We start from the raw sequence: 26,129 nt of genomic DNA on the forward strand, positions 1-26,129 counted from the left end.
AAAATTATTGGACTACCTGAAAGCCATGATCAAAAAAAGAGCCTAGATATCATCTTTCAAGAAATTATCAAGGAGAACTGCCCTGATATTCTAGAGCCACGGAGCAAAATAGAAATTGAAAGAATCCATCGATTGCCTCCTCAAATAGATCCCAAAAAGAAATCTCCTAGGAATATTGTCTCCAAATTCCAGAGCTCCCAGATCAAGGAGAAAATACTGAAAGCAGCCAGAAAGAAACAATTTGAGTATTGTGGAAACCCAATCAGAATAACCCAGGATCTGGCAGCTTCTACATTAAGAGATCGAAGGGCTTGGAATGCGATATTCCGGAGGTCAATGGAGCTAGGATTAAAACCTCGAATCACCTACCCAGCAAAACTGTGTATCATGCTCCAAGGCAAAATATGGATTTTCAATAAAATAGAGGACTTTCAAGCTTTCTCAGTGAAAAGACCAGAACTGAATAGAAAATTTGACTTTCAAACATAAGAATCAAGAGAAGCATGAAAAGGTAATCAAGAAACAGAAATTGCCAGGGACTTACTAAAGTTGAACTGTTTTGTTTACATTCCTACATGGAAAGAGGACATGTATGATTCATGAGACCTCAGTATTAGGGTAGCTGAAGGGAATATGCATATATATATATGTTTATGTATATATATAAGTGAATGTGTATGTATGTATATATCTATGTGTATATATATGTGTGACACAGGGTGAGTTGAAGATGAAGGGAAGATATCTAAAAGAAATAAAATGAAATTAAGGGATGAGAGAGCAACATACTGAGAGAGGGAGATAGGGAGAGATAGAATGGGGTGGATTATCTCGCATGAAGGTGGCAAGAGGAAGCAGTTCTGTGGGAGGAGGGGAGAGGGCAGGTGAGGGGGGAATGAGTGAACCTTGTGCTCATCAGATTTGGCCTGAGGAGGGAATACCATACATTCTCAGTTGTGTATCTTACCCCACAGGAAAGAAGAGGGAGGAAGATAAAAAAAAAAATAAAAGGGGGGGGATGATGGAGGGGAGGGCAGATGGGGGTGGAGGTAATCAAAAACAAACACTTTGGAAAGGGGACAGGGTCAAGGGAGAAAATTCAATAAAGCGTGATGGGTTGGGAAGGAGCAAAATGTAGTTAGTCTTTCACAACATGAGTATTGTGGAAGGGTTATACATAATGATACACATGTGGCCTAGGTTGAATTGCTCGACTTCTTAGGGAGGGTGGGTGGGAAGGGAAGAGGGGAGAGAATTTGGAACTCAAAGGTTTAAAATCAGATGTTCAAAAACAAAAAAAAAAAAGTTTTTGCGTGCAATTAAAAAATAAGATACACAGGCAATGGGGCGTAGAAATTTATCTTGCCCTACAAGAAAGGAAGGGAAAAGGGGATGAGAGGGGAGGGGGGTGATAGAGGGGAGGGCTGACTGTGGAACAGGGCAAGCAGAATATACGCCATCTTGGAGTGGGGGGGGGGAGGGTAGAAATGGGGAGAAAATTTGTAATTCAAACTCTTGTGAAAATCAATGCTGAAAACTAAATATGTCAAATAAATAAATTTAAATTAAAAGAAAAAAAAAGAAAAGAAAAAAAATATTTTTTCCAATTACATGTAAAAATAATTTTTAACATTCTTTTAAAAAAACATTTTCAGTTCCAAATTCTCTCCCTCCTTCTCTCCCTTCCCTTCTCATAGAGAAGGCAAGCAGTTCGATATAGGTTATGTATGTGCAGCCATGCAAAACATATTTCATTATTCATGTTGTAAAAGAAAATATAGACCAGAAAAACCCCCCAAGAAAAATAAAGTTAAAAAAGTATGCTTCGATCTGCTTTCAAACTCTATCAGTTCTTTCTCTGGACATGGATAGTATTTTTGGAATTGAGTCCTTTGAAATTGTCTTGGATCATCGTATTGCTAAGAATAGTTACGTCATTCACAGTTGATCACCATACAATATTGCTGTTAATGGTTTACAATGTTCTTTTGGTTCTGCTCATTTTGCTTTACATCAGTTCATGTCAGTCTTTCAGGTTTTTTTTTTTTGAGACCATCCTGTTTGTCATTTCTTATAGCACAATAGTATTCTATCACAATCATGTACCATAGAAAATTGGAACACCAATGCATTGTCGGTGGAATTGTGTACTGATCCAGCTTTTCTGGAGAGCAATTTGGAACTTTGCCCAAAGGGCAATCAAACCGTGCATACTCTCTGATCCAGCAATACCACTACTAGGTCTATATTCCAAAGAAATCATGAAAAAGGGAAAAGGACCCATATATACAAAAATATTTATAGCAGCTCTTTTTGTGGAAAGATAGGAAGGGGTAGGGTTAAAAAGGTCCTTAAAAGCCAAACAGAATAGGTTTGATCCTGGAGATATAATCGGGAGCCATTGGAGATCATTGTATATAGGATGACATGATCAGATTTGTGCTTTAGGCAAATCACTTTGATAGGCAAGTGGAGGAGGATGAACTGGAGTGGGAAGAGACTTGAGGCAGGAAAACAACTGGGAATAACTTACCTAACCTGCACAATTGAGCTTCGTCTTAAAGGGGGGAAATGGACTTTGAATGAAACAGAGAACTTTTGAGCATTCCTTCTTGGAAAACAAAAATCAGAACTGAGTAGAAACTTTAGAATCCAAACACAGAAGTCAAGAAAAAGCTGGAAATATAAATACATTTGAAATACATTTGAACATCTGGAAGGTGCTAAGATGGCAGTCAAGGGCTTAAATTCAGGGAGGAGAAGAGACAAGTTTCCCTTTTAGAATCCTGATTTCAAGGTCACATAAGGAATTAAATAAGACAAACAGGAGGTTTGGGGGTGGTTTTTTTTTTTTCTGTTTTGATGGTCTTAAGAGAGGAGAGAAAAGTGAAGGAAAATGGAATACACAAGGATGTAAAATGGGTAATTTTGATTACATTAAATAAGATTTTTTTTTTTGCATAAACAAAACCAATGCAGCCAGAAGACTGGGAGAAATTTTTATAGCAAGTAACGAGGAAATTTGGAAAACTTAGTATTTCTCTTTATTGGGGTTCTCTAACAGAAGATTATTTAAATATGGAATAAAGGACATTCTTTGAATCTCACTCAATTTCATTTGAACCAGATGAACAGATAAGGAGGTTCAAACACAGACATAACCACACACTCAAAGAGCTGAGGTTTCACTTCATACTCACAAGACTGGCTAAGATGACATTAAGGGAAAGGTGGAGTTTAAGAGGGAGGGGAGTGTTGGAAGCAAAATATTTAAATTTCAGAGGGTGGATCAGTTGTAAAGGGAGGATTGAAAGAATTGAAAGTGTAAGAACCAGTGACTGGGGTCTAGATGAGGAGAAAAAATCATGGGCACTGGAGGGAAAGCAGACATTTTGATTAATGAGCACTAATGTTGATCACAGGCCTTTCTTTCTACCACCTTCTTTGTAAAGAGTGGAGTAGGGGGGCAAAGAGAGCATATGGTGGAGAGAAATATACAATTAACAGTCATAACTGAAATTGAAGGAGATGAACTCAAAAAACATGAAAATAATGGGATAAATTAGAAAGCAGAATACAATAATATGTTGTTTATAAGACATACACTTGAAATTAAAAATTCATTTAGAGTTAAGATGAGTGGCTGGAACAGCAGTATTATGTTTTAGGTGAACTAAAAAATAAAAACAAGGGTGGCAGTCCATTCTAGAAATAGATAAAGTTAAAAGAGGTAAGCAAGGGGATGATATTACAGTTAAAAGGAATCCTAAACAATGAAATAATGTCATGTTTAGTAGGTGTTGAATGGCATAGCACCTAAATAACTGGAGGAAAAGTAAGTTGAGTTATAGGGAGAGATAGACAAACTATAATATTTGGGGACCTCAGTTTACCTCATCAGACCTAGATAAATCTAATAAAAAGATGAACAGAAAAGAAATTAAAGACCTGAATAAAATCTTTAAAAGATTAGATATGATAGTTCTCTGGGGATTACTGGTTGGGAATAGAAATAAATGCACAAATTACTCAGCTATGTTTAGTCCCTTTACAGAAATTGATGATGTGCCAGGATGTAAAAACTCAAATATAGAAAAGCAAAAATATTAAAACATATATTTACTGACCACAGTGCAGTAAAACATATGATCAGCAAAGGATTTTGAAGGAAATATTCAAATTTAAATGGAGACTGAATAATTTAATCCTAAAGCATTGGTGGATCAAAGAAAAAACTACAGTTGCCAGGAGTACTGAGAGGTAAATAATTTGCCTACTGTCATATAGCAGGTATGTGTCAGAGGTAAGACTTGAATCCTGCTCTTCTTGACTTTGAGGCCAGCTCTATATCCATCATACTACAGTGCCTCTTCTTTTGACAGTATTTGACAACATACAACAACCACTTCTTTAAACATTAAACATTAAAAAGCATAAGTATAAATGAACCTTTCCTTAATATGATAAATAATATTTAAACCAAGATCCAATAATATATGTAATAGTTAAATGCTAGAGGCCTTTCCAGTAAAATCAGAGATAATGGAAGTATTACTATTTAACATAGTTCTAGAAATGCCTGCTATGTGGCTATAATAATAGCTAACATTTATATAACACCTTTCATATGCCAGGCATTCTGCTGAGCACTTTATAGTTATCTCATTTGATCCTCACAACAACCCTTCAAGGTAGGTACTATTATTATCCTCATTTTATTGGTGAGGAAACTAAGGCAAACAGATGTTAAGTGGCTTTGCCTAATAGTCACACAGCTAGTGAAATGTCTGAGGCTGGATGAGAACTCAGGTCGTCCTGACTCCATGTGCCACCTGGCTGCCTCTATAACAAAAAAGAAAATAAAATAGAGGGAATAAGTATAGATAGAGAGGAAACAAAATTATCACTTTGCAAATGATAGGATAGTCTACATAGTGATCCTCGGTAGATAAATGGCCAAGGATATGAATAGTCAACTCCTAAAAGGAGAAAAACTTTAAATAACCATATGAGAAAAATGTTTTAAATCATGAATAATAAGGGAAATGTGTATTAAAACAACTGTGAGGTTTCTCTTTATAACTATCAGATTAGCAAAGATAACCAGAAAAAGGAAAAGTACAGTTGTTGGACAGAATGTGCAGTCCAGTTAATGCATTTTTGAAGGATCTGTGAACCCAGTATAGCCATTCTAGAAAGAAGCTTGGAATTGTTCCTTCCAAATCAGTAAACTTTGGCATACCCTTTGACCCAGCAGTACCAATACTTGGCATTTATCTTAATAAAGAAGGAAGAGAACTTTTTGGTACGTGGCAAAGAACAAATTAACATATTTGAGTATAATGGAATATTGCGCCACATAAAATAAAAGGATGAGGTAAATGATACTGAATTTTTTAAAGTACAGGAATTTGTTTCTCATGACTATGCATCTTTGTAATGGACTTTGTTTCTCTTCCCTTCTCAGTGGGTGGAGTCAGGAAGGGAGAGAATTTTGAATTGAAAATAAAATTCAATTAAAAAAAAACAGAGGGACATATATTCAGAAAAACTTGGGATTACTTGAGTGAAGTGAGCAGAACCAGGAGAACAATTTATGTGAAAACTATAACATTAAAGAAAACAAAAAAGAAGAATTTTGGTAAGACTTAACTCTCAACAATGTAGTAACCACACTGGAGGACCAGTGATGAACCTGCTTCCCATCTGTTGATGGAAAGAAAGGCAAAGATTTTTGGATGTGGCTGATGTATAGATTTGTTTTGCTTGACTCTTAATTATTATCTGCAAGGGAGATTGCAGGGAGGGAAAGAGAGGGAATTGGTGGAAAGAAGGATAATTGCAGTAATGTTAGAAAAAAAAGAATAAAAAGACCATCAGTGAAGCATTTTAAAAAGAGAAAAGAATGCAGATATGCAGGGAAAGACAACAGTATAGCTTTGGAACTAATATGCCAAATGTGTATATATACTTCAAAAACAAGCCGTGTATAGTAGGGATTGGTAGTTTCATGTAAAACTCTCTCTTTCTGTTCTTTGTATATGTCAGTATTCATTTGCTGGTATTTGTCAGGTTTAGAGTAACCAAAAACATTTTAATTATATAACAAAAAGTGCAGATGTATTAAAATATTTTTTTTAGATTTCTTTTTCTCCAATCTTAATTTGTTTCATTTAAAAGCAAAGTAAGTGGCAATATGGTGTAGTGTTCAGGAATATATGAATTAAAATCCTGGCTCTAATCCTTTACTATGTGACCATGGATAAACCATTTAGTATCTCTGAGCCTTAGTTCTATCATCTGTAACAGAGGGATGATAACAATGCTACATACCTCACAAAATAGCTGTGAGGAAGATGCTTTGTTAAGCTTAAAGCATTCCATTGATGAGAAATGGTATTTTTATTGTATATGGTCAAGTGCTAATGTTTAATTTTATATTGGTTATACTTTTTCTTAATGTATAAGCCTGTCCTAATTCAAGATGAAAAAAGAAATAATTCTACACTGATGTTTCTGTCTGTTTTTGTTTTTCCTTAAGAAGTACTGAGTATGGATTTTCATTATCCTTTCTCTTTTTATATTAGGACGATGACTTTGTAGCAAGGGATGATTTTGATGATGCTGACCAGCTGAGGATAGGAAATGATGGGATATTCATGTTAACTTTTTTCAGTAAGTATATATATAGTGATTAGAACCATTTTATTGTGTTTATCCCAGAGGGAGGAAGCAAATAGTTTGAAGCATTATCATATTTATATTTTAGTATTCTCTCATTTCCTCTTCTCTCCCCATGCTTGTTTATGAAAACTATAATTAAGGTCTTTATGGGGGTGCTCCAGTTTTATACCAGTTATGCTTCATGACCGTTCCTACCTCTACCTGACCTGTAGAATAGGAACACTGTCTTTACCTGAGCAGTTTTCCTCAGGACTTCTTTTTTTGACTAAGAGATCAGAGTTGACCTTGGTCTCTTGAGTCCTTGTGCTTACCTTTCTTTCTCTCTTCCTCCCACCCTCTCTTTCTTTCTACCTTCCAGGTTTTTTCCCTGGAGCTTCCACTGGGAGAGTGGCAATCCTTTTTTTCTCTTTAATTTGCAATATTTAATAGTGAGGGATTTTATTGGCAACGTTGCCTAATAGTCTCTTTAAAGATCATGGAGAACTAGAGGTTTGGTGAAGGTAAACACACTCTTCTTAGTCGAAAGAAATATTAAGAACTTGAACCCTTTAAATACTCAGCAAATTATTTGATGCCACAACTTAGTCAAAGTTAAATATATTTGCAGGAGGTGGATAGAAAAAAAAAAACCTTAAGAATTTAGACTAGAAAGAAGTACAAATTCTGCATGCTTAGCAATAAAGTTTTTTCCCTTCAGTTCCACAGACATTTAAAAAAATGTGCTTTGCAGTGGGGATACAGAAGCAACAAGTAAAATAGTCCTTGCTCTTAAGGACCCCTTTTTTGAGGGATGGGGTTGGGAGGACTGGAAAAGAGTACAAAGGATGGATTGACTGATAGGACTTGTATACAGATCAGTATAATAAAACAAATGAGGGAATGATGAGAGCGAAGGAGAGATCCAGTCAGAGCGAGTAAGGAATATTTGAGGAAGGAGAGAACATTTATGAATGGGGCAAATCAGGAAAGGCCACATTAAACTTGTGGCACCTCAGCTCTGTTTCAGAGAATGAAAAGGATTCCTAAAGGTTGAAATGAGAATTATTTTCAAGCATGAGGGGCAGGATGGAGAGAGTCTGTACAAATTCAAGAAGTGGGACATGGCATGTTGATTTGGGGGAATAATTAGCAGTTCAGTTTTACTGAAATATAGAATATGTGAAAAGGAGTTATATGAAACAAGGCTGAAAATCTAGGTTGGGGCCATATTGTGGAGGGCCTTAAATAGCCAGATAGAGTTTGTATTTTCTTTTAGTAGCTCTAAGGACACTGAAGGTTTTTGGTTAGGCTGAGGAGTTTGGATATTTTCTTGGGGAATTTTTGACATGCGGTATTGAGGGGGAAGGAGGTCCTTTCCTGTCCTTGGGAACATTGTTGAAATAAAAAGTTTATAAACATCTTTATCTTATTGCTGGGTTAATGTATGTTTTTATATTCTATTTTCTCTTGATTTTCCAGTGGCATTCCTCTTTAACTGGATTGGATTTTTCCTGTCTTTCTGTCTGACCACCTCAGCTGCAGGAAGATATGGGGCCATTTCAGGGTTTGGCCTATCTTTAATTAAGTGGATCTTGATTGTCAGGGTAAGTTGTATAGAATAAGAGGTTATTGGGGGGAGAAGTAGAAAAAAAATTAAATATTTATTTTCTTAGCCTCTTTACTCTGTATTTTTATTCTCCCAAAAGTTTGAATATACTTTTTGGTTTTGTCTGCTACCTGTCCCTAGCATTATATATATTCCAGAAAGGGCCCTCCTGGTAATTCTAGGGCGCATATATTTTATTGTGTTAAGTTTATAATGTGAACTCTATGTGCTTATTTCTGGAATTAATAACTTCTGCTACCACAACTGAACTAATATTACCATGTTATCAGAACTAGTGCTTTTGTTCCTACTGATTCTGCCAGGATGTTTTATTTATTTGTTTATGTGTTTTTATGGTAGCAAGTAGATTTGCATTAGGAGTTTTCATTACCTCAGAATGATCTAGGGATCAAAAAAGCTTCTAAAGTACAAACTGTAGATTAAGCTTTTAAAATTCCTCTAACTTCAAATTTGATAATTGTATAATTTCATAAGTGAAAATATTTTCTGTAGATGGTATTATTCCCAAATGATTTATTAATGCCTCTCTGAAAAGTAGAAAATATATCAAAAAGTTCCCACTTGTAAAGATTCCTGTTCTATAAAATTGTTTGTATAGTTGTATATTTGTTGCACAAAATATAAAGTAGACCCCCAAAATTGTTTTATTAAGAGCTAAAAACTTACCTTTCCTAAACTGTTTTGGCCTGTGTTATATCTGCATGACACCAGTACAGCCAGTGGAAACTGAACAGGGAAATTTAGTTAACCATTTGTTATCAAAATTACTAAATGAGCATTTTTGACTAATTTGTAGAAAACTGAAGTGGTTGAATCAATCATTTGATTTGGCATCATATAAATTAAGTCTTAGATAAATCCATGGATGAAAGAGTTTTAAAAATGTATTTTCTGGGAAGAAATTTTCATTTTTAGCACATTATAAATCCATAATGTATGTATATATTATTCGAAAGCAAAATATCTTATGAAAGTTATATACAGAGGAGTCCGTAAAAATGGAAACTATGCCATTATGACATGAATATTTTCCACAAAATAAACCAAAATTGCACACCGGTTGCAACAGTTACATTTAGACAACACATGGATCTGAAATGTTAGTAAAATTGAAAACTACTTCTACATATATAATTTGCATATGCTGCCCAAAAAATTCACTTTCTACTGAAATTCTCAGCTATTTTTAATTGTGTTTATAAGTATGAAATTCTATTGCAGTGTAATACGCCTGAAAATTATTTTTTTATTTTTTAGTTTTCTACTTATTTCCCTGGCTACTTTGATGGTCAGTACTGGCTCTGGTGGGTTTTCCTTATATTAGGTAAGTATTTGTAAAGTACTCTTTTCCTACATTTTCAGAATTAAATTATTTTTAGCGAACTTAACTGAGAGCTTGTTATATAGTAATATGTTAAAAACAATACCAAATAAATGCCAGAAAATGAAAGGGATGCCTTTCATTGTGCCCAGGGTCACACAGTTAGTATCTCAGACTGGATTTGAACTCAGGTCTTCCTGATTCTAAGTCTAGCACTTTCTTTACTATGCCACCTAGCTACCTATCTGTATTTTTTAGAAGCAAGGTGCTATATGGATTTAAGTACAAAGGGATCTTTAAAACTAAAAATAATTCTATGACATGATCATTTTCCACAAACCAAAATTATTTCAGTTGTCAAGGAATTCCGTAGTTTTTTTTGAATAAATACTGTACTTGAAAGTCTCTCTGCCTTCACTCACAAAAGACTTGACATATATCTTGCTATGTATGTCATACATCAGTTGCCTAGTGGCAGTGATGATGATGTATTTGACCAGTGCTAGACCTGATCTTGTATTTAGTGGAGCCATGCCTTGCTCTTACCAGCCCAGTAATACTATAAAGTACTTACCTTTGTAATAGAATTTACCAGGAAAAGCATCTTCCATGGTATAACGGTTATAAATGTTGGAATTGTAGAAATATAATTGGAGGAAGGCAAGATCTTACTTAAAGGTTAAAGTGTTGGAGCAGCAATACTGTTTCCAGAAGTAGCAGTTGCTTTGCTTACCTTTGACAGATTTTTGAAGAGGCTGCCACCATCTTACCTAAAAGCAAACCCTTTTTTACATCAGCTTGCATCCCAAAATTGCCATGAGGTCTTTTACCAAATAAAAAGGCTTTGAATCACTTTTGGGGTGTTAGTTGGGCATTGACAGTTTTTTTAGATTTCTCTGTTTTATGTGTCTCTGTGTGTGTATTTCTAAGTTTGTGAAAAACAAAACAAGAACCTCAAATCTGCCCTGTGGTGGTTTTATTCATAACTCACCCTTATGTAAAAGGTGGTGAGAAAATGGGCTCAAAACGACTTTGTTGGTAAAGGAATCCTGCCATCTAGTGGAGAGAATTAATATGCTGTAGTTAAGAAAGACCAGAAATGACATGGCTGGTCAGCAGAAAATGCTATGGAGAATGGTAATTCATAAAATTCATAAAAACCTGTAAATTTCTTACCACTCATCTTTAGTGGTTAACTCTCAGAATATTTTTTGAAGCTTAGGAAGGTATTTTTATGAGTCTCAACTGAGCCTCTAGATATAAATAATGATACCACTTCTCTTTTTTTCTTTATGTGCCCATTTAGGCCAATTAATTGATATATCCTGGTCTTTCTTGGATATATATAAAAAGAACCTATAAAAATTGGCCCCAAGCCCCTTTGGTCTTATTAATTAATAGAAATTAGATGTGGAAACTACTTTGGAAATATTAAAGAAAAATTTCTATGTTTTGGTTTCTTTTAGCACAGATAAGGTTACAGATTATCCCTCATTTTGGGGTGGCATTTCTGGTATGTGGCTATCTCAAAGTGTATTTGGAGGGAAAGTTGAATTTGTATGGTAATTTTTAAATTATGTTTGGGCTTTATTTTTGTGAGTTTAAATTCTTTACAGTAATGATAAAACTTTGTATTTTTAAAAAAATCTTTTTAGGTTTTCTCCTGTTTCTCAGAGGATTTATCAATTATGCAAAGGTTCGGAAGATGCCAGATACTTTTTCAACCCTTCCCAGGACCAGAGTTCTCTTTATTTACTAAAGGTATTAAAGTTTTGTTTCTAAGTCATATTCCTAGTACATGTATTTTTATTACACATTTCTGTTTAGTTTTTTGAGCTATATCTAAATGAAATACCTAAAGTAATTTTAGCATTTGTCTCGTAGAACTGTCATATTTGAAGACTTTCTGGTGGAATGCAGTAGGCTCCCTGCCTTTGTAGCTACCCAAGAGTTTGGACTTGTTTGCTGCAATTAAGACTTTAGGGAATCTGGGTGTATTTTCCCACTAATTCTCTTATATTCACCTTGTCATGGTAATTCCTCATGGTTGTAATACATTATCAAGCCAATTTTCTAGATTGCCATCACAGTTTCTTTACTGTTTGTCGTGAGAGTAGGAAATGGATGTGGGTAGACATACCAGAAGGTAGAGAGTCCGACTTAAAAGACATATTACTGAAGTCCTCTGAAATAGGCTTCCTCCATCTTACATCTCATGATGAATCTGGTTTCTGTCCAAGGTCTGTTTTTCTTGGACCCCAAACAAGTCTGCAGAGTCCTCAGTCTGCACCTTATTTCATTCCAGGCTAAACACCCTTTCCACTTGTTCTGTCTCCGTGTGTGTGTGTGTGTGTGTGTGTGTGTAATTCTCAGCTTCTGTTGAACTAAAACCTTTTTTTCTCTGACTGTGACTAACCAGACCTGGTGCCCTTTTGATTTCTTTTTAGACCATAGAGCAGCCACATGGTTATGCTGGGGAGAGAAAAAATTCAGCTGTTTTGCTTACTTTTTCAGAATTCATCATTTTCTTTTAAATGAAAGCATGGTGACAACAAAGGCATATATGTTCAGCTACTTATATGGGAAGGAATAACTATTAGACTCATTTTTATGAAAATCCTTCAAAGAAGCTAGAGTTCACATGGTAGTTAAAGCTCTCTTTTCAAGGGAATGCTTAAATTTTATTGCTAGGAAATGTTCATGGACAGATTTGTTACATGCTTGAGAAATTTAGCGTTTCTTGAATTAAATTTAATTTCAAACTCCAGACACACAAGTAGATACTGATAAATCAGTGACATAGGTCTTAAAACCAGTAATGCACCTTTATGGTTTTTCCTGTTCATTGTCACTTTAAAGCTGAGAAGCAAACTTATTAATAAAAGTATTTCATTCTATTTTTCAGGATAGTATTTTAGTTCTTTCAAGTCTATGTTTAATTCTTAGCCTTTTGGATGCTTTAACCCTTTTAACCCTTGGGCTTACAGCTCTGTTCCTTGAGGGTGAGAATAAGGGTCTAAAACATCCTAGAAATTATACAAATGGCTCTTAATCCATTTGTTACCCAGAATAGCATTAGAATATTTTTTTCTTCCATAGATTCTGCAGCTGTGATGGTAGCTTCTAAAATTAGCTTTAAAGCTAGTTTTGAACTGTTTTGTTCTGTTTCTCCTCTACTTAAAACTTAGAACATTACTGAAAAACTAAGTTCTCAGAAGTCTGTCTGTTCAGGTGCTTGGTAACAGTTTTATTCTGTTTGTTTAAATGGGCTGAGACAATCTTCTTTCTTTTCTCTTGATTCTTTAGTTAGAAGAAACATTTAGTCTTTATTCAACACTTGCCAGATAATTATATTCCTCCATCTGCTTAGTTACAACAAATTGTATATTGTTGGGTATCCAGGTAATAGGGAAATTTGGGTTGACTTCATTCTCTTTTTCTCTGTGAAGACTGACTTCGATGAAACATTTCTCTAAATTCTATTTTTCTTAATTAGTAACTTTTTATGAAATTCTTGATGAGGTTTTTCAGTGGAAAAGCTTAATTTCTAAATTTATCGTGCTGCATGGTTATGATTTGAAATAGAGAAAGTCTTTGGAAAATAAGGTTCTTCAAGATAGATTTACTATTTAAATTTTATAATCAGCAGTAGTCCAGAGTATTTTTTAAGAATAACTGCTTTCCTAGCAACTTTCTCAGAAGTGTAGGATAGACTTCCATTGAGGATAATATATTACATTTAATTGTTTCTTTTTGCAAAAGTAACAGCCATACCAAATAATCCTTTGGTAGATGTAATTCTGTGCTTCCTGAAATGTTTAGAGATATGAAATTTGAATGGTTAGAGCTAAAATAGCCTTTGGAATTCTATTTGTAAGCCTCAGAAGCCTGAACAGCTGTGTTATACGACAGACTTGATTTTTCTTTACCCATTGAAGGGATAGGCAAAATCATACATGTTTAAAATTGCATCCTAAATATATTGGAGTTTTTAAATGTTTTTGTGGTCTTATCTACGGTATATTACAATTCATTTTTGCCTTCTAATCTATGTTATTCTTGAACACATCTTTCCCATATGTTCTCTATAGAGGATCCAGCCACGATACTGTAGGCTTTCCTCTGATTCTTTATTAATATTCTATACATGCTAGTGCTGCACTTGGAATATCTTTCTCCTCTCTTTCTTCATACACGATCAGTCTAACTACTTTTCAGATACTACGCTTCCTCAATGATGCATTTTATGCCCCACCAAATGTACTGGGAAATTATTGGAAATTATTTCATCCTGTTCACATCAACTCTGAGCCTTTCCATTGTTCTTTGGGTCACCTGAGGTATTAATCCTTTTGAGATTGTGGTGTCCATGATGTGTAGTCACAGAGCGTATCAATAGAACATTGCTAGTAAAAGGGTGTGTGCACTCATATCAGGGAACAACTTGGGATCATTGAAACAACTATATGTTTTTCTCAGAATGTGATCCTGCCTCATCTCCTGTCGAGCTCTGGACCTATCACAGCATCTGTCAGCAATGCTTGTCCGGAGGGACTGACCCAATAGAATGCCATCTATCTAAGTGTTAAAATCTGGGCAATATGCCTTCATCCTTTGGTTTCTCTTGTGTTAGATTAGATTGTGAGGCCAGTCACTTTGAGGGTTTTGGGATCATATTGATGATACCCTATAGTATTTAAGCACTCTGAAGTACAATAAGCATGATGTCATCTTCAGTAGGAGCAACTAGAGAATCTTATCATCTGTAGGGATACCTCTTCTGTTTGTATTCATGATTCAAAACAAACATTTTTGGTAAATATATATCTCCTTTTAAATTTCTTCCTTGATGTCTATTCTTAAAGTATCATTGAGCAAGGTTATCTCTTAGTTTGTATTTATCCTATAACTTTGTAAAGAGATATCTTCTTAGATTGCACTCCCCCTACCTTCTGAAGTATACTTTGTTCCATTGAATCAAATGCTTTTTTTTTTTTTGTAATCAATAAGCATAATAGGATCCTTTATTTTCTGTATTTTTTAATTAGGTGTAAATATGAGGATATAGTTGTAGAAAATTCTCTGTGAAAGCCTTCCTACTTCTTATATTCACTTTTTTTTGTAGCAGAGAATAGATTTAATTCAATAAAATTGGAAGGTAGGCTCCAGCATTGTTAAAACTGCTGATCTTTGTTAGAGAAATGATTGGTTTAAATATTAACTCTTGAAAAGAAGGCAAAAGTAGAAATGTTTTTAAATAATTTTTTTAGAGCAAAAGAATAAGCAGTGAGTGGCACAGAGTAGATATTTAATGAATGCTCGTTGATTCATCAAATAAAGGAGTTCCTGTGTTGTGCTCTGTAGATTTTGGTTAGTTAATTCTGACAAAGATGTCATTGGTAACATTGTAGAGGATGGATCCTGCTCTTATGGACTAGGATTTATCTATTCAGTAAGTCTTCTGTAGATATTATATACTCTGGCAACTTTCAATTTTCGGGAACATAGTTAAAACAAAGAAGTAACTTAAAAAAACTTGTGAGCTGCTAAAACTGATGTCACAAAGACTCTGCAGTAAAGCTCGTGAAGTATACTCCTAGGAAAGACCTTCACTCAATTCTTACTCTTATTTTAACAAACTTATTATTGACATATAGCAAATCAAGAAAAAGGAAAGGTGGCATGGAGACTGAGATCCCAGGATTGTAGATTTAAGAGTTGGAAGATCAGTTTTAGAGACCACCTAGTCCAGTCCCCTAATACAGATGAGGAAACATACCCAGAGAGGTCAAGTTAGTTGTGGGATTTGAACACAGGCCTTGACTCCAAATCCATTATTCTTTCTGCCCCACTAATGTTAAAAGAGACATAAGAACTTAGGGCAGTTTGAGACCCTGTAGATATTGTTGTAACATAGCATAGTATAATAATTTATGTTCATAATGATGACTGAGTAATTTAAAAAAAGATTAGATTATGTTTAGTGTACTCAAGAAGGTGGAAAAATGTGGAATACATTTTAGAAATATTTCCCTACAAAACAATTAAAGTTCTGGAATTTAAAGGGGATAATCTTCAATTGGAAATGCCTTTATACAAAATATCTTATTCTTCAGTGAAGATAGTGTAGTGTGAGAATAGGTCCAAAGTAACAGTACTGGGATCTGCTTTAAAAAGTATAAGACCTCTTCACACAGACAACTAAACTTACTAATTCCTGCTTATATGAATTTCAAAAGTTCCTATCTAATTTTGTGAAATAAAATTAATATAAAAACTTTTCATACTCTTGAGACCATATGAAACATACAATTAATCTTTTAAAAACCATCAGTTTAATTACATCATAGACTGGAGAGTTACAGTTAGGTACTTATGTTTATCATCCCTGAATATATTGAATCAGGGTATATCATGGTTAGAAAATAACTACTAGGAATTGGCCAGGCGCCTCCTGACGAACAAAATCATAACTTTGTTCTGTTGCTAGTTAAAATGAAGGCATAAACATCTTCATCTCCTTTCCTTTTTCTAAGCATGAATATATGCTTTTTGCCCCCCCTTTTTTTTTTAAGGAAATAAGTGTTCTAGGCTTGAATGATTTATTGGAATATGTAACTTTAAAGTAGAAAAGTTAAAATTTCCATTTAGGCCTTGCTGAAAATATAACATTTCACACAATGCCTCAAAAAATTATTTTTCTTCATACTGAAGGTTAAGAAAGATAGCCCCATACCTTCTCTTATGGCCTGTATATCAAAGCTTTAGAAATCCTTTCATTTCCACAGTAATCTCTCTGATCTACAGATTCAACATAATATTAATATTCCACACGATCAGCCTTTCTTGACATTAATTTCATCATGAGGACTTCTGTCTCATTGAGGAGAAACTTCATTGCCATGGCTAATATGAAAATTTGCTTGAATATTAGCTTGAGAATTAAGCATGTAGCTTTTAGTACATAAGGTGTTAGTATAGTAATTAAAGTCACCCTTTGACAAGCTCAGTTTTCTTTAATGTTTACTGTGTGGCTCTCCTGACTTTAAGAAATCTAGCAAAGCTAATTTACCTAAGCTGAAGTAGTATGAGCCTTTGAGTGAAGGGCTAATGTTGTTATCTAGACCAGGGCTGTGGAAGGTCAATTTTAGAGACCACCTAGTCCAGTTCCCCAATTTTACAGATGAGGAAACATACCCAGAGAGGTCAAGTTAGTTGTGGGATTTGAACACAGGCCTTGACTCCAAATCCATTATTCTTTCTGCCACACTAATGTTAAAAGAGACATAAGAACCTATTAGAACCTATGCCTGCAAGCATAGGAATTTACATAAATACTTTAGTAAATGAAGCTGAGCTACTGCAGAGCTCTCACTAAAATGGCAAATCAAAATATATTGGCTATTGTTTCAAGAAAATCCTAAGGTTGGACAACCCTGATCCAAACTATACCACATACTTTAATAAACATTAATGTTGTGACAAAGTAGTACTTATGTATAGTAATGGAAACTGATACAAATTAAACAGCAATAGGAATGAATAAAAAATTCATTGCAAAGCCTATATTTAGTATCAGCCTACCGTTTTTCCATCTGTCTATCTTTTGCATTTGTTTATTTTTCTAAATGTCATTACAGTTCCTTTTCTGATGTGCTTACATGTCCTAAGCAAAGTTAACCTTTTATGATTTGCTTCATTTAGAACTGGAAAGGGATACCTTAGAGATCATTTCTTTTAACCTTATTTTATGATGGAGACTGAGGGAGAGAATGAGGGATTTGCCTCAGGTCATATAAACAGAGTGAGGCAGAGCTAGATATTTGAACTCAGGTCCTCTGACTCCAAATGCAACATTCTTTTCATACACCATGCTGCCTGCTATTCTTGTCTTTAAGTTAAGACCAAAGTTTCAAAAACTGAGAAGTGGAGGGGAAGGGACAGACTTATTTTTCCTGAAATTTCTACCCCATTCGTAAAATAATCTTAAGATTCACTTAGACTTTATTTGTTCATTTGATAACTTATTTTTTTAGAGCATGTTTTGCTAGGTGTGCCATTAATTTGGTCTTTGCATTTTTGAGTCTCCTGACTTTCCTCCATTGTGTCAAGATTCCTTATGACAAAGTGTAGTACTTTGTCTTGAGGGGAAAAAACCCAACAGAAACAAAGCTTTGCCATTGATTTAATGCTGGCGTAGAATTGGGCCAGAAAGGTAGTAGTCACAGTATTCCCTAAGTGGTATATGTGAGGTTTAAAAAAAAAATCAACGTAGTATAATTTCCAGGAATATACTAAAATATTCAGGATTACAGAATTTGTAAATTGAAAGGGCCTTCAGCAGCAGTCCAGTACACCCCATATACAAAAGGAATTGCTACTAAACCATAACCATCAAAGGTTTATACAGCTTCTGCTTGAAAACCTTCAAGGATGAGGACTCACTCACTTTTGTGTTGAATGCAAAATATTGCTCCCAGAGCTCTTTGAATGTGGTATGGATCAATGGCTGTTTTCATGACCCCCTTGTACATGAGGTTGTGAAGATAGGAGCAGTCAGTAATAACAATAGTAATGACAGGTTTCTGTCTGAATCCCATTGAAAAAATGAGAACAAAATAATATAATAGGTATCTGACATTAACACTTTAGGGTTACTTTACATACATCATCTCTTTTAATCTTCATAACAACCCTATAAAGTAGGTAGCATAGCTATTATCTTCATTTTACAGATGAGATAACTGAGGCTTAGAGAAGGTAAGTGCCGCCATCACACAGCTGCTGAGTACTGGATCTAAAGCTAAATCTCTAGACTTTTAAGTTTGGCACTCTTGGGTACACAGTACTTCCTGTCACAAACCTTAGGGAAAAGACCTTAGAGAATGCAAGCACATCCTTCTACGAATCTCAGTTCTGGAGGCTTTATTAAATTTTAAAATTATCTAATTTAATAATAAATGTTTAACTGTTGACTTGTGACATCAGTGTATAGTAATCCTACAACAATGTTGAGGTTTATTTTGTATGTCTACAAACATCCTACATTCTTTTGTGGACTACATCCTTCTCTTGGCCAAAATAACAATCTAACTATAGTTTCAATATTCAATATCCTTTTCTGACAGATGTTTTCTGGCAATTGCCTTCCTGCATTTATGAATTCTCTCTCAAGAAGCAACAGGACACCTGCAGGAAGTGAATCAAGACTCAAAACACAGAAGAAATAATCACCTGCTTTAAAAAATAAAGTACTGTTGAAGATCATTTCTCTTTATTTGTTTCTAGGTGTAAAATTTTAATAGTTAACGCAGAATTCTGTAATCATTGAATCATTAGTGGTTAATGTTTGAAAAAGCTATTGCAATCAAGTCTGTGATGTACTAATAATGCCTTATATATATTGTTTGTAGTCATTTAAAATAGCATGAGCTATGTCCCTATAGTCAGTAGGGGGCAGTCTTGCTTTATTTAATTCTCCATCTTAAAATGAATTTGGAATTAAATATTTCAGTGTAAGATATGTATAATGCTGGCCATTTTGAAGGGATATTCTCAAAAGTTTAGGAAACTGTTAAGACTACATTTCTGCACATGATACGTATACACTGTTAAAAATAAATCTATAAGTCTTAAATTGTGTTTTGTGTACACCTGGAAACAAAGTCATAGTACAAAATTCACTTAAGGTGTAGTCAGGAATGAGTGTTCTTTTTTGCAAGGTGTAATACAAGTATTAAGTCTGTAACCTAAATTTTACAGTACCCTTTTCTTTTGTACTTAGTACTTTGGGACTTCGTAAACATTTTCACTACATATGGTATTGTTATATTATCAAAGACAAAGATGACAAAATTAGTTAAGTACAATTCTTTACATCTCTCATGAAACAGATTTCTCTTATTTTATTTTATTTTTGCTTTATTATCTCTGGAAATAGAGACTAGAGGATTGGGATAAAAGAATTTTGACTTTGGGACTTTTGAGATGATCCCTAATAAAATTGTATTACTTGCTTTTATAATGTGTTAGCAGAAACTATGATGCAATGTAAGTGTAGACTGATGTGCTTTCTGCCGAGTGGTAATTCAGATTTGAGTTTTACTATGTTAAAACTGTAAATACAGCAGAACATTAATAAATGTTACTTATGTAGCAATTTTCTTCTGTAGACCAGTGTTTAATTTAGAATACAAACTTTTGGAATGTAGTTGGTGATTACTGAGGTACTTGGTTTCTAATATTTTACTAAATGATTCAGGAAATGTCAAATGTTAGTTTTTGAGTGCAAAAACATTGGGATATTTAGTTTTATTCATGTTTTATAGTACCATCATTTAACTTAGCAGCTTGCTGATTGTATAGATATAGTATTACTTTCCTTTCCAGAAGTTATATTTTGAAAGATTTTGTGAACAACCCTTTAAGATTTTTTTTTCCATTCTGCATTAGATCATATAGATAGAGAAGCAGTTGTTTTGATGGTCAGGTATTCATTAAGTTCCTAGATATACATATGTTCAAAAATCTGTTCAGGTCATAGTAACTTGAATGAATGTATATATATACATATATTAGTAAGTACTGTTTAATTTATCTTGCAGGACAAAGTAGAGAACACTATATCACATAAATGCAAACATAGTAGAAGACTACCTTTGTGTTTATTCTCTGGGTACTTGTACTATTCTCTAGGTACTTGTAAATTCAAAAAACTGGAATATTTGACATTCTTGATTTCTACTCATTTGGTGAGACAGTCTTATGACTGTCAGACAGAATCCCACAGTTGGATGATCTTTAAAAGTACTTACTTGTAGATGATAGTTTCAACTATCTTTTTTCTCCTAAGTAGTTAAATAACCTTAATTGTTTTTTCTTGCCATCCCAGGGAATTAAAGTGTGTGTGTGTGTGTGTGTGTGTGTGTGTGTGTGTGTGTGTGTAAAATGGTTACCACATTTCACCTAAGGTAGGTACAAATTCAGATACATTTTTGTAATTTTTAGTTTCCTTTCTCTTTTTTTTTTCTTGCAGAGAAGATATAGTTTCCTCTTTTTTTCCCTTAAAGGAGAAATTGAGTCATCAGCAGTTAATTTGTGTGGGTGCATAGATAGTAAATTTGCTTTGGTCTTTCAAAAGCAGGTGGGACTGTTGGAGTAAAGTATCAGGCTAGTATGCATCACAACTTCTGAATGCATTTATATCATACATAATTATCACATAGAATTAGCTTCATGCTGTTTTGCAAAGTTCTATACTGTACCATCATCTTTTATGGGGAGCGAGGAAGGGGAACACCAAACTATGTGGGGGAAGAAAAGGTTTTAAGGGAATTAAATTCAGGTAGTAAGCTCTGAGAAATTGAAATAGAGAAATGTGGTAAAGGAAATTGATTGTTGAGATCAGAGTTTCAAAGCTCAGCACATATGAAAAATCAGATATTTAAGGAGTTAGGTGATAAATATGCTAATGCTGAAATTTTTGTTTGCTTTTGTCTCATTGTTTTCCAACCTGTGGCTGTCCCTGAGTAAAACAGAAAGGATCATTCTTGGTTCTCACATTATGTCTACCTGACTCTGTGCCTATTGTTCTGTACACGTAATAGTGTTATATGAGCATAACACAAGGGTTATGAGAGGGGGACGAAATCAAAGTCAAGACGTGGCTAGCTTCAGGAGAGCCCTATTCAGGTGCAACTGAAGAGATACTAGGATACACTTATTTGTTTCAGGGTATCAAGGTTTGAAGTGGGAGAGAGCAGAAATGGCTCTTAGAAAAGGATACAGTAGAGCCCTACATCTGGCTTACATGTTGAAAGCTGAACTATCCCTTGACCCTCACTGCCCAGACTTGTCCTTCCTCAGAAATTGGTATAGGATGACAAATCACTTGGTATACTGGCCCTGGTTAATATCAATAATTATTTTACCTTAAAATATTTCTAATAAGACTTCTGTTACAGTCTATGTAGGTAAATATAAAATATAAAGTTATTTGCAAATCTAGTTGTGGCGTTACTAACTTTTATATATGGCTTTGGCTCTCAAGAAAAACAATTGGATATTGATGACATTTGCAAAATGGAAGTTTAAGCTTTAAGATTTCCTCTTGCTATTTACTATTTTCTTGGTTTATTTTCGAGCCATTATAGAAGTTTCTCATATATACTTTCAGGTTTTCTGAGGTGATTTGGGGAACAAGTAGTGTAAAAATATGCTTCTACAAATATTTCCTATATATATTTCATTATCTTGAAATTTTGGTAAGAGTACATTTTACATTTTCTTTTATCCTTCTTTAAGTGTTATTTTATAAAGCTGAATTGGGAGTATTTAGTAACATGGCTTTAAAAATACACTTAGTCTTTATTTTTGCCTTTTGTATACATCTATATGTTTATATATAAATGTGCCTATTTGTACAGATACTGATCATCCGCAAAAAAGTGGCATTTTTGGTAGGTAACTTTAAGTGGAAGTTGTACTCTTCTCCAGGTCACCTAAAATTCAAATAGACATCCTTTTGGAGCACTGAATACTACATAGAGGACTCGGGGGACTGAAATTTGGAGTAGAAACTACTTTTCCATAAGAATGTGACAAGTTTGTATACCTTCCTATTCTTAAAGGATGACATTTTATAACTTAAAATTGCTTTCTGCAGTCTTGTAGTCAATGATTACCTCTATCAAAAATTAATATTTAGAAATTAAGATATTTAAGGAGGTGATCTTTAAATACAAAGTTCTCCTGCAAATTTTCTCTGTATGTTTAAATTTGAAGTAAGCCATTTATTAGTGGGGTAGATGCATGTCATCTTGTGTGTATTGCCCGTTCTTAAATAGATCTTTCCATAAGCCCTCTGTAGACTGTACATAATGGTTTAAAGACCTTCTCTGGGTCATATTTTGTGGACACTAATACAAAACTTAAGCTCTCCACATTGTTCTCACTATGTGATTGGTCCACTCTTTTCTGAGCATACATTTCCTTGATAATTTTTATGTATCCTGATAGAAGCCAATGTTAATAATATGCTATGGCCTGCTTACATCATATGCCATTCTATTGCTCCTGGTGGTCACCTGCAATTTTGATTCTTCAGAGATTATGGTGCTCCATGATTGTTAGCCCATATAGCCTTAGTGAAAAAGTATTACTAAGTAATGTAAAAAAGATGTAATTTGGTTACTGACTCCAAGTTTCCAAAAAGAGCAAATGCCCATCTTTTTAGTAGAAATATTTTTACCGGGATTGCTATATGGCAGTAAGACCTAGAACACCATTGCTTCTGAAGAAGTGAAGATGAGTATCACACAGAGGACACATGGCAGGTGTGAGCAAGTTGCCACATGTAAACCAATGAAGAATTCCAAAGATAAACAAGTAAAGAATGTCATCAAGGAATTGTATTTCAGAAAGAAAAGATGGGCTGGTTACATGATGAAAGCAAGGGATGACCGGTAGATGGCTAGAGAGCATCATTGCTATCCTTGGGAGAAAACAGTGTTCTCTAGTGTTGGGTGGATCCCATATAGCATAGGATGGGCAGATATAGGTCGTTTGTTGGCTGGAAGTCCCAAATTGATGAGATCATTCATCAGTTAAGTACTAGTGATAAGGAGTGTGCTACATAATTTCAGTATATAGTTGAACTGGCTTCCACCTATTTAATTCTGGGCCCAGGGCCATGGGTAGTATATTGATGAATTAAGTCAGTTGTCCATGTATGGGCAATAACTGGGTAGTAAATGTTCTTCATCTACTTGGCTTTCCTGTGTGGATTTCTAGACCATTTTCTTAAGTGAATGAGTCTAATGGTGTTTGAAGGAGTCAATGTAATCGTATGTCAGCTGCAAAAAAGAGCATCTATACAATTTCATTTGTCTTGGGAGTGGCCATTCCATTTAGTCTTTAGAATATTTAATCTATAACTGGAACATTGAACAAAGTTATCTGTTGTTGCAACTAGCAAGGAATCTTAGTGCTGTTTACATGGGAGATAAGACTTTAAGGATATCTTATTTAGTTGAACACCTTTTTGTAATCAACTAGCACTAAGTACAGTGTTTGTATTTTCCATACCTCTCAGTTGGGTGATTGTGAAAATGTGGCCTACTATAGAAAATTAAGATCCCAGGGGAGCTGGAGATCTAGATGTGTGGGGATCAGTCTAAGTTAAGTATAGCTGGGTGAATTGATGGAAATAATTTTTCAATCTACCATTTTAAAATATCTTTAAGAATCTTTTCTCTTTTATGAACATTTAATGTCTGGTCATTATCAGGTAAGCTGGCCACTGGGTAATGAATTATTTGCCCATGGTAACTCATGAAGCAGATTAAAATACAAAATGGTACTTAATCCTGTGTGCCACTTCTGCTTCCACAGTGAGAATTTAGTAAAATAGCAAAAAAAAAAGGGGGCAGCGCAGAGAGTGCTAAGAATTAATAGACTGTCTGCAAACATGAATTTAATTGTATCCTAAATTCAACAACTTTTTAAAAAATTATCAGTGAGATGATAGACTATTAGAGGAACTGAGCTACATCTACATTCATTCTCACTATAAATGAAACCAGAGACAAAATTACAGGTAAGCAGAACAATGGCTCACAGGTTCTTGGGTGAATAAAGCAGGGAACTTGGTTTCATTGTACATCCAAGGACAACAAGAAACATTTTATAGGGCACTTGGTCATCTTGCCTTCCTGTGCAAACTGGAACTTTTGACAAGTACAAACAAGGGGACCACCACAAAGAAAGTTGCTTATCTGCCAAACATCTGTTGTAAAAGATGAAAAGGTAAATAAATTCTGTGAAAAATTTTGACATTGTTCTTCAAATGAGGTGTTCTTAACCTGTTGTCCATATACTTAAAAGCGTCTTTTTATAAGTATTTTAATATAATTAATTTCCTTTGCATCCTTATGTATCTTATGCATTTAAAAACATAATTCTCAACAGTACAAGTTTCACCTGACAGGCAAAGGGGGCTTATGATACAAAACATATTGACAACTCCTGCTCGAAACCAAGTGCAACATATAGCTTGGTTCTTGTTGACTTCAGTGCAACGGTGGGCATGAGGAGAATGACAAAAAAAAATACATGCAAAATATAGTTTAAAATGAACAAGGCCAACGGTTTATAGATTTAGAAGTATCCCACCTATATCGTATGATTACTTTTAAGAAAAGCTTGGATGGTGCCAGACATGGTGAGCACTAAGCATTACACAAAACATAAAACTATCTTAGTAGAGGGGAAATGCTTGTTCAATGATGTGGGACTCATTTTAGAATTGGCTGTCTCTCTTGGGTTACATCACTGATTAGAGGAAAGCTAAGCATTAACATTTGTAAGAAGAAACAAAATTAAGAAAAGACTATACCTTTCTAATAGCTCTAAATGTCTAAACAAGGAAAAATGGGAAGTGGATAAAGATAAAGATAATGACTTTGTGACTATAACTTGAAGTTAACATAGAGTTGACATATCAAGGAAGCCAAAAAAGCACAGACATTGCCTTAGCGCCACCGCCCCACCCTCCTCCCCCAAAGTGAGCTCATTGCCCAGTCTTGAAAGATGGCAGACATGGTTGCTGAGCCATTGTAAATATTTGGCAGCTGAGGGGGACAGTGGGTAGGGCACTGGACTGGACTCAGGAAATACCTGAATTCATTCAAATCCAGCCTTAGACACACTGGCAGTGTGACATTGGGCAAATCACTTGACCTCTGTCAGCCTCGGTTTTTTCATCTATGAAATAAAGATCCTAATAGCACCTACCTTATAGGGTTGTATGGATCAAATGAGGTTTTATAAAGCACTTAGCAAACCTTTAAGTGTTAATATAAAATTTCTAGCTATTTACAATATTTGAAAGATCCCAGAGGATGGGGCAGTTATGGCAGGGTTGGAAAAGAGGGCAAATGTCAGAATTTTTTATAAAGTAGAAGGATAGAACAGTGTCAGCAAATCATAGGCCAGTGATACCGATGTTGATTCCTGGGGAAATTCTAGAATAGATTTTTTAAAAAGAGGTGGTTATTGAACAGCTAGACACGGAAATTGAGACTTTAATGAGCCAGTATGACTTCAGCAGGAAAAGAGCATGCCTAGTCAAACTTTTTTTTTAAGTGTGGTTACTAAATTGGTAGGTTTAGATTTTTAGCAAAGCATTTGATAAAATATATTATGCTATTCTTATGGAAAAGATCAAGAGAAATATGGACTGGACAATAAAAATAAGATTTGGAACTGGTTAAATGGCTGGACTCAGAAAAGTAGTCCTTAATGGTTCAATGTCAGGTTGGCAGGAAGTCTTAAGAGGACTGCTCAAAGGATCTGTGCTTTCAGTATTTTTATCATTGATTTGAATTGCAGGCATGCTCATCAAATTTGCAGATGTTACAAAGCTGGGAAAAATAGCTTTGTAGACTAGATGACAACGTCCAAGAAATCTCCTGGCAGATGGGAGCATGGGGATGAATCTAAGAAGATAAAATTTAATAT

General features: G+C 34.6%; 1 protein-coding gene across 1 annotated transcript in view; it reads left to right on the plus strand.

The window, feature by feature from the left end:
- NDFIP1 (Nedd4 family interacting protein 1) overlaps positions 1 to 19,782 on the plus strand; it is a 62,459-nt gene extending 42,677 nt beyond the window's left edge. Inside the window, exons 4-8 of the mRNA XM_036750292.1 lie at positions 6,588 to 6,675; positions 8,143 to 8,267; positions 9,548 to 9,614; positions 11,267 to 11,372; positions 18,740 to 19,782. Coding sequence (XP_036606187.1) covers positions 6,588 to 6,675; positions 8,143 to 8,267; positions 9,548 to 9,614; positions 11,267 to 11,370 — 384 coding nt within the window. The 3' untranslated portion in view covers positions 11,371 to 11,372; positions 18,740 to 19,782. The remainder of the gene's footprint in view (positions 1 to 6,587; positions 6,676 to 8,142; positions 8,268 to 9,547; positions 9,615 to 11,266; positions 11,373 to 18,739) is intronic.
- The last annotated feature ends 6,347 nt before the right edge of the window (positions 19,783 to 26,129 follow it).

The sequence above is a fragment of the Trichosurus vulpecula genome, chromosome 3, assembly GCF_011100635.1.
Source record: "Trichosurus vulpecula isolate mTriVul1 chromosome 3, mTriVul1.pri, whole genome shotgun sequence".
Lineage (NCBI taxonomy): Eukaryota > Metazoa > Chordata > Mammalia > Diprotodontia > Phalangeridae > Trichosurus > Trichosurus vulpecula.